A 12,761-nucleotide genomic window follows, 5' to 3' on the forward strand; every position below is an offset into this window, starting at 1 on the left:
AATTATTCAATTAGCGCCAACGTATTTTGCCTTTTCGCAATGCCATCGCAAGGAAAAACACAAAGAGAAGAGAAAAGAAAAAAACCAAACATTTACTTCCTGGTTCGGAGCACACCAGCTCTCTGATGTTACCGAAATTTATGCACCGTCTAATATGAAAACGATCATAACTTGGGGCATTGTGTTTATCTATAAATGCGCATAAGAAATCGAGAAATTATATATTGGAAAACACGAAGTCATAACTATCCAGAAGTCCATACGTTGTAACCCGTAATGGCGAATGCGGCTGAGGTTCTCTTCCCCATCGGCCACGCCTACGCAGCAACGTGTCCTGTCATTGGTTGGTAAATAAATGGCCATAACTTGGGAAGCACTTGTCCGATTAATATCAAACCTTGAAAAGGCACATCCTCAGGTCCCCAGCAATATACCTGGCAAGTTTCAATTAGATCGGACCAGTGGTTGTCGAGAAACAGCGGTCACACACACACACACACACAGACACGGACACAGACTCACACATTGCTGGAATTATAGATAGATGATTTTTTTTTTCGGATGTTCCATGGAAAAGACAAGGGTAGGTGGGGGTGGGGGGATAAATATAAATCCCGGACCAGGAGGATCGAAGAAAACATTGAAGATGGAAGACCATTCAAATGCAGGATGCCATTGTTCACTGTATCTTCTGATGTGAAAAACAACAAAGAAGGATTTAAACTTGTCTTTCCAATATAGTCCAGCATGTTTTTCTTATAGAAACCTGTTGGATCATCAAACAAATGGAAACAATGCTGAGAAAATTACTGTCCAAGTCGTAGATGTGTGCGTGCACACCAGTGCATAGTGCTGGATATGATTTAAAAAAAGGTGTCTCCTCGGAGTCAACACGCTCAAAACGGTCAATCAGAGCCATAACCAGCTCTTACCTTTCAGTGGGCATCTGATCGTACCATCTCCCCATCCCCATGAGCACATCAAAGGTTGATGTCTGGTCCGTTGTAGGGTGGATATCAGCATCTCGCAGGGAAACTTTGACGTACTTGGCACCGAAATCTTTCAATACGAACAGCGGTGTACAACTTTCGACGGAAACAAAACCGGCACGATCAAGAGTAGCCTGCGAATTATCCCTGCTGCTGCACTGAATTGATGTAATCGTTCGGCCAGAATATTCGTCATCAAGATGTTGCGTGATTAAATCACCAAAACAGTCACTCAAATTTATACCGCCGACATACTTCTTAACAATCACTTTTGCCACAGAAACCACAGTCAATCTGAACCACGCTGGCCACTGCTCAAACGCCATGACCGTAGGCTACTCTACTGCGCAGTTTGGTTAAAGGGGACTCGGAATTTTGGCGCGCGCGCACGAAATTATATTTTGAAAATAAATGCCGACGTTTACATTTCGGGTTTTGAAACTTTTGCACCTTCGGCGGAAAATGTATAAATATAAAAGGCTAAAAATGTGTTTTATACTTATATTTCATTTCGGCAAATATACCGTCGGCGGATCTGTAAACCAAGTTATAAAATAACTAAGGCCTAATGGAAATTGCCTAAAAAATTATCTCCGAAACTAGGCAAGCTTTTTGAATTATGTTTGCGGGACTCGAACAGGGCATTAGCAGAGATGAATTACCGCACATATGATACATCACTATGACGTCATATCAATTATTATGACATCATTCCTATTTTTTGACATTTTTTGTTTCACAACCCAGAGTTTTCATCGGATCTTTGTGAAACTTGCCATGTATATGCAGAAAGCCCACACGCAGGCAGCAACCATTTCCGATTCTGGAAATTCTTCCTAGAAAAAAAATTGACGTCATAATATCGCCGCTAATGGAAATCGCCTACACCATTATCTCCGAAACTAGGAAAGCTGTTTGAATTTTGTTTGCGGGAATCAAGCCGGGCATTAGCACAGATACTTTATCGCAAACCTGATACATCACAATGACATCATATTCGTTTTTATTACGTCATCATTAAGAGGACGAGGATCTTAGCTCATTCAAGCTTGTTGGAAAACACTTAACAGAGGACAATTTTTCATCCACAATGAATGATGTAAACGTATAATAAATGTTCTCATTAAAAGGAAACACGAATAAGTTCATGAACGGCATTTATCATTCAATGAAAACTTGACAACATGGCTCAATATTAATAATACATAATAATACCATTCCTTTCACACAGTAAAGGCACATTGGGCTGCCGAGGCAGCTTCATTTGTAAGGAGTACAGTCCTGGACAGGTCACCACTCCGACACAGGTTACCCCAAATGGTTATTATCCCAGTACACTGGTACTCGCTTCAATGACCTCGGAAGAATGACAGGCTGAGACAACCCCACCTGGTGTTAATTCAACAGTGGACAGGGGCTCAAACTCAGGACCTTAAAGTCCCAAGCCAGCCACTTTAACCACTAAGCCAACACCAGGCATGGTTCAATATTGAGGGTTCAGAAATTCCTGAACATTTAAATGTTGTGAAAAACTGCATATTGGACTGGGATTTTAATCCAAACTCGGCCCTCCAGTTGCATCATCAACTGAGACGAAACTGTGCTGGTGATGCAGTGCCCCTGCACATTCGGGTAGCAATTTGTTATTTGTTCAGAGTGTTGGCAATAGCTCTTGGCTCTTCTTCGCAAATGACACCCTGGGATCTTTATCATCCACCAACTAATGCCAGCAGAAGGGACACCCAGTTTACTGTCCTGGGTGAGGGACAACCAGTGAGGCCAGCACACAAACTGACGCATCACCTTATATGGAAAGCACCAGGGTGACAGTTTACAGCTGGGTGAGATTCTAACCCAGGTTAGACAGCTCAGAGGCAGGTGTGAATACGTCGAGGCTATCATGCCATCCAAACATTACAATAGAACATGTTTGCATATTTATGTCAGAAGGAAAGTTCACTGTAAGCATTAAAATGCAGAGTAGGTACACCTCTTATGCTACATTTCCACCGATAAATCAAGTGCAAAGGTTTCCTGAAAGATCTACGTGATAGCTTAGAGTCTACACTTCTCAAGGATAGTGTGACATCAAACACAGCATCCTCAGAGTTGAAATACAGCCGACGGATGACCTCGGGGCAATCATGAGTCCGACTTGCTTTGATTTTTCAGAGATACAAGGATTACCTTACTGTCATCCTGTTGCATTTATCCCTTAATCTCGATACACCGAGGTCATATGTGACGGTAAGATCACCAAGATGTGGAGGAAAAAAGAAAGAAATAAAATAAACATAGAAAAACAAAACAAAGGGAGCAAACAGAAGAGTAACCCTTTGATACATCATACAACATCAAAACAAAGGCTCATTTTCATATCATATAATTAATTTATGATAATGCTTTGCATGACCACTACATCACTATTAACAACAATGCTGCAGCTGACAGAATCCAATTCCAAGAAACTGTCAACCCATTAAACAAGAAGCAATAGCGAAGCAAAGCTGGGATGGTAAGAATGAGATAACGGCACGTTACGGGGAAATAATTAATCTATACGTGACGTGCGAGATGTCGGATGCATCATCATAACATGCTTGTCCTTTACGCTATCTGTCTGGGAGGGAAAAAGAAACGATGGTGTTTAGGAGGGAGATTTTGTATTTCGGATAGATGTCACATATAGGGGATGAAGCTGCATTGGAACCATGATGGATATGAATGGCTATTGCATTTTGAGAAACTGCTTTGGCCCAGAGGGTGAGGTCACGTAAAGGATCGATGTGGAAATGCTGTCGTGCTTCTTCAACAAATTAGGTGGACTTGATCATCGGGGAATTAGTGCCATGAAAACACAATGCCGTACACACGCGCCAACATTATCAATTACTCTTTACATTCCGATAGGCATGACCAAAATTACAAGAACTGTCAAAATAAGCAGTCATGGCAGAAAAGAAGAGTTGAGCATTATCACGACAGAACAATAAATAAGGATCCTAAAAACACCAAGCTAAGAATGGTCTGGTGTTGTGCAGTTGGCCAGAGAAAAAGAAAGGGACTTTCCTTTTCTCAAAAGGTCTATGACAGAGGTTTCAATGCACTCGATCCAGTCAGACCCCAGAAGCTAAGAGGAGTTGAGCCCGATTCGTACTTAGTTGAGACCCATATGGAAACCTGGGTATTGTAGGCTGAGGGACAACAGCATAGCTCAGTTGGTCATGTGCTCACCTCTGAGCTGTCTGATCTTGGAATTGTTCTCCCCTGAGGTTGGATAAGACTAAAACTGCAGTTCTATTTGAAAGTCTGTGAAGGGGTGCTGCATCTCTGACACCACCATGATTTGGATGGGGACATAAAGCCCACTTGTCATCTGTATTTAGGTTGTGAGCATGAAAGATTCAATGGTATCCCCTGTAAAGACTGGGCCATTGTGGTTGAGCACCCTATCTTGCCTAAAGATTCAATGAGAAATTTAAGTTAATTATGAAAATGGATAGTGCTTGATATCAAGAGATCAAGTTAATTGTAGCAACAGGCTTGCTACATTAAAAAAAAAAACACAAGTGCATTATGACAAGTACAAGATAAAGTCAATGAGGTGGACATAAACAGAGAATTAATAGGCTAAATGACTTTTGGCTGTGTAGAGTTATTATTCCCAACTTCCTGTGCGTCAGCCACAGAACATTTTTGACCCAAGTCTTTTATGAACCGACTGGCCAGGCCCAACCTTCGACTTAAGATGGTGGGAATTTTGTAATTTGTACAGGGTGCCCGCGATAACTCTCCTGCTCTTCGCAGAAGACACCGTGAGATGCTTAACGTGCATCAATGACCAGCGCTGGCAGAAGGGTCCTCCGGCTTAACGCCGTTCCGATTGAAGGCGCACACATTGATGCATCACTGTGCCTGTGTGAAACACGAGGATAACAGTTTATAGCTGGGTCGAGATTCTAACCCAAGCTCGACAGCTCAGAGGTGAGTGCGCATACCTCTAGACTCTCGAGTCTAGACCATCCTGGGCTAGCCAACAGGTTTCCTTCTCCCAGCATATATTTGTTTTTTTAATATTGTCATCCTTGAAACTTCCTTAATTCTTACTTCCCAAAGGAACTTTTTTTGACAACAAACATTTTGTTCATGAACAATGTCCAAATCATCAATTATTGTTGATAAATGTTACACAATCTCAATTTTTTTGCTGCAATTACATTAAAATTAGTGCAATCAAATTTCGTTACGTGTCTTTTTGTTTCTAACCGTGCAGAAATGTTTGCATCATGTTTCTACCATTCAGATGTTGGCAAGCACAGGTGCTAAGACAGCGTGTAAGCGTGGAATTTGAAACCAGCTGCCACCACTCACTGCACAGAGCCATAGACAGTTGTGGGGGGGGGAGCGGGTAGTGGAAGGGGCGAGGGCTCGCGAACACAGAAACTGGAGCCAAGAGCACACAAGCTGTACTTAAGGCCATCAGGGCTTTTCATCAGCTGTCAAATGAAGGTTTTTTAGTACTAGCAGCCAAGCCTATATCGAAAGAACTCCAACACCCCAGTTATTAAACCTTGCCTAATCATAATCACAATGATACCAACTCTAATGAGCAAGAAAATTGCCATTGTACACCTATCTTTCTCCAGACTGATAGCTGGTGAGGTTAAAAGCCTCAAACTTCAGCATTAATAATTTTCAGCTGACATGCTCAATTTGACTCGAGCAATCAATGCGTTTAAAGTGGTCCACACTCAAGAATTGATATTCTTCACCCAATTCTGTTTGACGCACACCTTTCTCACAAAAGTGAAAAATCGAAGTCTGTGTGAACTTTGTGCGTGGAAGCATGGAAGTCAACTGCATTTTACTTTGATCAATCCACGAGCTTAGACTCTGCACACAAAATAAAATGCTGCATTACCACTTGCTCCAAATTTAAGAGAAATAAAAGGTCTCTGACAGTGGAAGAAAGCAGCAGTTCAGAGCTTTCACCAAACGCTTTCAAAGGTGTTCTTCCTTCTGCACACAGCAGTCGGCCATTGTGATCGTAAGAAATGATGGCTTGCATACAGACGGAGCAAATGTACAAATGAATGCCTTGAAGTTTAAAGGCTCAAGTAGCAGCAGAAACATTTTTTTCTCTCCAGAATGTATCGGGAAACAGCTAGAATATGATTCTCTGAGTAAAGGGTCTTTTCTGCATTCAATAACATTCGAGGGAGGTTCACCTACATCTCAATTCTACCAACAGCTTTTATTGATGCTCTTTCTTCAAACATGGAATTTTTGCTGTCTTCTCATCCCAACTCTCTTTTACTCTTCCGTGGATACTTCAACATGCCAGTTGGATGGGAGTCAGTACATCCACAAACTACCGTCCATGACGTTGTGACGATGTCCTTTGTGAAACGGAGGGCCTTAATTGATTTGTTGCATTTCCAACACACATCTCACCAAATGGCTCCCATTCTGTTGAACTTGGTCATGTAAAATTTCAACTCCAGCCTGTCTTGCTCTTTGATGGCTGCTATCATTTCTTGTTGTCTTCAGAGAGCTGCTCTTCAGAGAGCTGTTGTCTTCAGACCATGGCCATCTTCAGAGAGCTTCCCAGATGCCCCAAAGTGTGACAGTTCAGCAAGGCAGATGTTGTAGATGCAATCTGCTATTTCCCCCACAAACTTGTCCTTCCTCACATTGGCTCTGGACATTGATCGTGCCTGGAAATCTGTCCTCAACAAACTGCGTTCTCTTATTCACATTTAATTCCTTCAAGTTTCCAGTTGGCCTGTTCAAAATCCTGACTCTTGTATATCGATGTGCATGGAGATGTAACAGCGAGAAAGCAGCTTGCATTCTCAATGTGGAAGGCAAACCATAAAGATGGGAACCTATGGTTCATCCACATAGCCCACAACTAGCTTGTGTCTATTCTTGGATTGGTCAGGGCCCAATATGAAACTCACCTGAAGACCAGCTTCTCCAGGCTCAAACAATCCTACAACCCGAGTGCAAAATGTCGAGTTCTCCACAAGCCATTACAAAAAAAAAAAACACTGTCACATAAACAGGAGGCAACGGTCACATAATTTTGTAACGAGCCAAAGGGTGCAGAGGATCAACGGGAGTGCAAGAGCGCATTGGCTACTATGGGAAAATAGATGAGGCAGCAGTGACAATCCAGAAGAACTTGGTAGAAGAGCATGACAGGATCAACTCAAGGAGGTTATACCACAAGTGAAGAAAGCAGGAATGACAGTGGTATTTTTTATGGCGTCGAAGATCATGGAAGAGATGGAACACAGAAGGGAGCAGGGCATAACATAAAGAAAAGAACAGAATAAAGTAAAGGGGTTGACACACCAAGAGTAGGGTTGAGGGACAAAATATATGGATACATAAGTGATGTGGGGGGGGGGATGAGGGCAATGTGGAGGACACAGGGGGTGATCTGATCAAGATTACTACAGAAGAAAATTATCAATCACATAAGTGGAGCCTGGGGTTGGCTTGGTGGTTAGGGTGGCTGGCTTGGGATCTTAAAGTCCTGAGTTTGTGCCCCGTTTTCCGCTGAATTAACACCAGGTGGGGTTGACTCAGTCTGTCATCCTTCCGAGGTCGGCGAAATGAGTACCAGTGTACTGGTACAGGGGAACAGCATCAGCGGCATAGTCGCACCCCAACAAAATAATAGCGACCCAGCAGCCAAGCTGCCATACACAAGAAGAAGACAGAAATGGAAGGAAAAACTGGAAACTAGGAAAGTGGTGGAATTGGGAGGGTGAGAAAAGATAATGGTTGTAAATGACCTGAGATGGTGGTGAGCACCTGTTTTGAAACTCTGGAGGAAAGAATGGGACTGAAGAGGCTGAGGAAGTTGGTTCCATGGGTGGGGAAAATAATGAACGAATGAGTAGTGGTGAGCAGTGAGTCTGGATTTTGGAAGTTTCACCAGAAGAGAGGGAGATACTGGCAAATGTGTATGACCTGCATAAACATGGAGGGGGGAGGGGACCAGAGCAAGGAAAGAGCAAAGGGTGCAAGACCAGAAAGGTATAAGACAGAGAGACCACCAACAGATCTGCAATATAAAGTGATAGGCCCAGAGACTCAGCTTCATTATTGGAGATTCCAATGATATTGAGGGATTTGGTTTCCATGGCGTCAAGTTGAGTAAGGTGTCAGGCAGGGTGCCAGCCCAGAGGGGACATCAATATTCCATCAAGCTGCGGATAGAGGCCATGCAGATAGAGTAAAGTGGAGATGTGCCAAGGAAAGCTTCTGTATGACAGAGGATGCTCAGTTGGCGACTGGTTTTTGAGGTCAACTTTTGAAGAATGAATGTTTTTAAGAATAAAAAAAGTTTTGAAGAATAAAAAAAATCGTTTTTAATAGTAAAAAAGAAAAAGATGTAAATGTCAAGAGGGTGCGTGAGTGGTTTCCTTACTTCAACAGTAGTAAGAGGCCTAATTAGACTGATATACAGTGGTTGTTCCCTGAAATTTACTCTTTTATTGCTGGGCAGACACAAATTGGTCACCTGGAGGTAATTGTTATTGGTTCCATTGATCATTGGTTCTGTGACCTCTTTATTCTTATGTTCCTGTGATTTTAAGTGTTCAGCAGGATGGTGCACAGGGAGCTCACTTACCAGTGAGCTGTCTAGCCTGGGTTAGATTCCCGACCCAACTATAAATTGTTGGATCCGCACTTCGCATGCAAGACGATGCAACACAAAATGTGCCACCCCTTGGATGGCGTCAAGCTGGGTGTCTCATTTGCTAGCATTAGCTGCTGAACGTTGATGACCCAACGGTGACTTTTGCGAAGAGTGGGTGAGTTATTGCTGGCACCCCGACAAAATCCAACATTCCTGCCCAAATAACCTTCGGTCGAACATCAGGCATGCCGAGCCGGTTCGTGAAAGACAGGTCAAAAATGTTCCCCAACTCCACAATAACGTGGGAATATTTGAGACCGTTAAAATACTGTCATCGAAGTAGAAGTAATAGTACCATGTCATGAAGTGATTGTCAATACAAAGTTTTCCATGGTTTTCATACTTGCACTCAGTCTCTTTCCAGGCTGGGGATGGAAGCAAAGGAGCTTTTTATCTTGTAAATATTTGCATGTTAATTTATCAAGGCTGAACCGTTGCACCTAGAGGTCCCAAATTTTGGGTGTAAGTAGTTCAAAATCTGGACAAGATTTTAAGCTGGCACACGTTGGCCTTGGCATACATTTTGAGCCCATCAAAAGCTGCTGTAAAGTGTATATTGGGATATGGGGTCAGACGGTGCTGCCGCCGGCCTGGATGCAAAAAGTAACCACCATGAGGACAATAACTCCATAGCTTTCCAATGTCCAACATGCCCCAAAACTGCCGCCGGGAAAAGCTCATCCAGCCAGGCAGCGCCGGGTAGCCCCTGCTGGAAGGTTTATATTGATAAATGATGTTGGTGTGTAACAATGAGGGATGTTTTTGCATTTTGCAGCAAAAGTGGTAAAAAGCACTTCAGAAAGGGGAAGCCGCACATGCTCAGCGCAGCATCGATTGAAAAGTTGCGTGGCCATGTAATCGGTGCTTCAACCATGTTCACATCGACTCGTGTTGTCATCCACACCAAGCAAACGTACCAATTACAATCGCATCTTCCGGTTGCTAAGCAAAGGAAGCCTAAACGTTTAAAACTGCTCGACAGCATCAAATTAGGTTTACAAATCAAATCTTTAAAAAACAACCTATTTCAAATGGGCTGGCAGGAGTTACAAACTGTCACCCTGGTGTTTCGCATGCAGGTTGAGGCATCAATATGTAAATCGGAGAACCTGTCTAGCAGCCCATGGTCGTTAGTGGACGTTAAAGATCCCACGGTGTCTTTCGTGCAGAGTAGGTGAGTTATCAAGGATACCCTGAAGAAATTACAAATTTCTGCCGAAACCACGGGCAGCAACTGTTTTGATCTTCTGAGATATCAATGAACACGAGGTTACACTACTTGCTATGTCAGTGTGGTTGTTGTCGAGTGCAGTATCTACTTCACCATAAACAAATTCACGTTCTTCGGTTTGTTCGCGTGTCACATATAAATGGCCGCCTTCAGCTCTAAGGGCAACCATGAATTAATATGAAATGTTAATTTATGTTATGCCAAACAATTTTACATACAAAGGCTTTTTTAACATATTACCAGCCGTTACGTGAACTTCGGGAAGAGATTGAAACATGACAAACACTCACAGCCTGACCATGGACCCCGACCCAAAAGAGGCAATGTATCATGGTCACAGGAATTTTCAGAAATGTGTGTTAACACCGATCCAGCACAGTACTACCTCGACTTGTATAGATCCCGGGCCTCGAACCTGAGGTGTCCCAACCTGCCTGTGGTGAGCTGAAGATCAACCTCTTCGGAAGGAATACCACCGAATGCTGAGGGCTTTCGTCTCAATCACCTCCAAGTCGGTCAGCTGAAAAGCTGTGTCACCTGCCCAAAGGGTGAACCCATACTCCATGGCACTTCAGACGAACACTTTGCATACCACTATGAGCCCAAGGGAGCAACAAAGAAAGGACTTAGCTCTCGGAAGTAATCCAAGGCGGTGACTAGACTCTGAAGCCAACTTGGAGATACGGTTTTGCCCACGACATGGTGTGACTCATCGTGAGGCCCTAGAAATTTTGAAGAGAATTTAAGCTGTCTATCCTGTGTGCAATGTGTGTGCAAAATCTACAATATTATTTGGTAGGTTAGTCAAGCTGGCCACCCTGTAGGCTTCTTGACAAAGTGTCCTTGACAGATGACTCTCAATTCCCTATACGTGACAAAAGTATATATATATATATATATATATATATATATATATATATATATATATATATATATATATATATATATATATATAAATAAAGGTTGCCACACATTGTCGAGACCAGTCCTATTCTCTAACCATGTGTGACTGTCCCATTATTATGTCCATAAACGACGAATCTAAACAAAGGAGATCAAATCGTAATAATCTCAAACGCCCTGTAACTGTTTTAAAACGTTATACAACGTTCATTTACACGAGCTATAACTCTGTGAAACGTTTATGGCACTTTAGCGATGTGGCATTTTAATGGTACAATCCTAACGCGATAACACATGGGCATATTAGCACTTTCAAACCTTTTAATATGAATATTGCGGCGTGGTCTCCAGGGGATACATCTACTTAATATGTACGCAAACAATGGCAGAATTTTGTTCTCCCAATTCCACCATAAATCCCCCGTCCAGTTACCCCTATTACCTCCCAACATTTACCCCCTTCCCTTAACTGTTTTCATCTCTCCTATCATCCTCTTCTTAATTATCTCAAACTAACCCGGCACACCCCTCCAAAAACACCCCGTACGTACGTAATAAGTGTATGGCCCCTAATCCTATTAAACAGCTTTACCATTTAAAGCAAATTACAAAAACTCGAGTTGAGCCTCACAAAACACTTTTTAAACATAGCAACGTACTCTGAGGCTGTAAAACAACTCAAGCAGACCTTACGTGTCGATATGACGCGAATGTGATGCCTACCAGTTGCAAAGCGCAAAGAGTGAGCAAAGTGCAACGTCCGCTGCAACGACCCATCTCCGCGGGACCACTGGCAAGGGTTAGCCGGTGAGCTGGGCTTCTTCTGTTTGTGATGGGACGGCCGAACACGGACTGTTCCCGGCCCCGTCCCGCTATCGCAACCCCATGGCCGCTGTTCGGTCCTGCTTTGCGCCGTCCGATCCCCCTCGATCCGACAGAGCGTCCCCGCTGCTTCCCTCCGTCTGCTGTGCCTGTCCGGGCACGAATCGTAGCGATCCCACAGCACGAAGCGCCAATGAGCGCACGGCGACCCCACCCCTTACTGCACTCTCCACGGCTCACCCACTCCTTGTATATTCCCCTCTTTCTTCATTAGCTCGTCCCTCATCCCCCCTTCGTCTTCATATTCCCCTCCTGAGCATTCACACACACTTCTCCTTCACAACCCTGTACATCTCAATCAGCCCACTGCCCTCTCAATGTTCATAAACTCCTACTTCGCTGCACAGTATATAATAACCTCCTCTCTCGATCTCACTTAGTCTCCCATTTAAATGATCTTACTTTCTCACCCATCTTTCATGTAACATTTTCCATTCCTTATCTCTGTCCTATCACTCCGATCCAACATTTAATGTCTGTCTGTCTGTCTGTCTGTCTGTCTGTCTGTCTGTCTCTCTCTCTCTCTCTCCCTCTCTCTCTCTCTCTCTCTCTCTCTCTCTCTCTCTCTCTCTCTCTCTCTCTCTCTCTCTCTCTCTCTCTCTCTCTCTCTCTCTCTCTCTCTGTCTGTCTGTCTCTCTCTCTCTCTCTCCCTCTCTCTCTCTCTCTTTTATCTCCTCAAGCCATTTCCGACTCTTATTCTTCTCCACCAAAACCATTCAAAAATCCCTCCGCACTATTTTCTCACTTTCCTTCCTCCACGATCACTTTCCCCCATACTTTTAAATGGATTCCTCCACCAGACACTTATCATCACCCCCTATCTTCCTTCATAATCCTTATGATTTCCACCCTCGTTCTATGGCACCAATCCCAATCCCAATTCCGCCTCCGCCCTTGTTTTGCTCCATCTGATCTCTCGCTCCGTCCCTTATAGTCCGAGTACGTCTTAGCTCTCCATTTCCAACCTCCATAATCCTCGACTCCCTACCTCCCTCCTCTTCTTCACACCGGTTGTATTCGATCTCTCACCATCTCCTTC

The 12,761-nt window shown here is 43.5% G+C and overlaps 1 protein-coding gene across 3 annotated transcripts in view; it reads right to left on the bottom strand.

Moving 5' to 3' along the window:
• The window catches only part of LOC147017447 (uncharacterized), a 171,206-nt gene extending 159,002 nt beyond the window's left edge, over window positions 1-12,204 (bottom strand). Inside the window, exon 1 of one of the 3 annotated variants that reach the window (XM_085847111.1) lies at window positions 11,564-12,204. Coding sequence is in view for 2 of the 3 variants with exons in the window: in XM_085847109.1 (XP_085703235.1) it covers window positions 11,564-11,617 (54 nt within the window). In the remaining variant the exon portion in view is untranslated. The remainder of the gene's footprint in view (window positions 1-11,563) is intronic. The other 2 variants (XM_085847109.1, XM_085847110.1) reach the window with 2 other exon arrangements.
• Between the last annotated feature and the right edge of the window lie 557 nt (window positions 12,205-12,761).

Source organism: Eptatretus burgeri, chromosome 11, assembly GCF_056783735.1.
Source record: "Eptatretus burgeri isolate ZD-2024b chromosome 11, Ebu_testis_v1, whole genome shotgun sequence".
Classification (NCBI taxonomy): domain Eukaryota; kingdom Metazoa; phylum Chordata; class Myxini; order Myxiniformes; family Myxinidae; genus Eptatretus; species Eptatretus burgeri.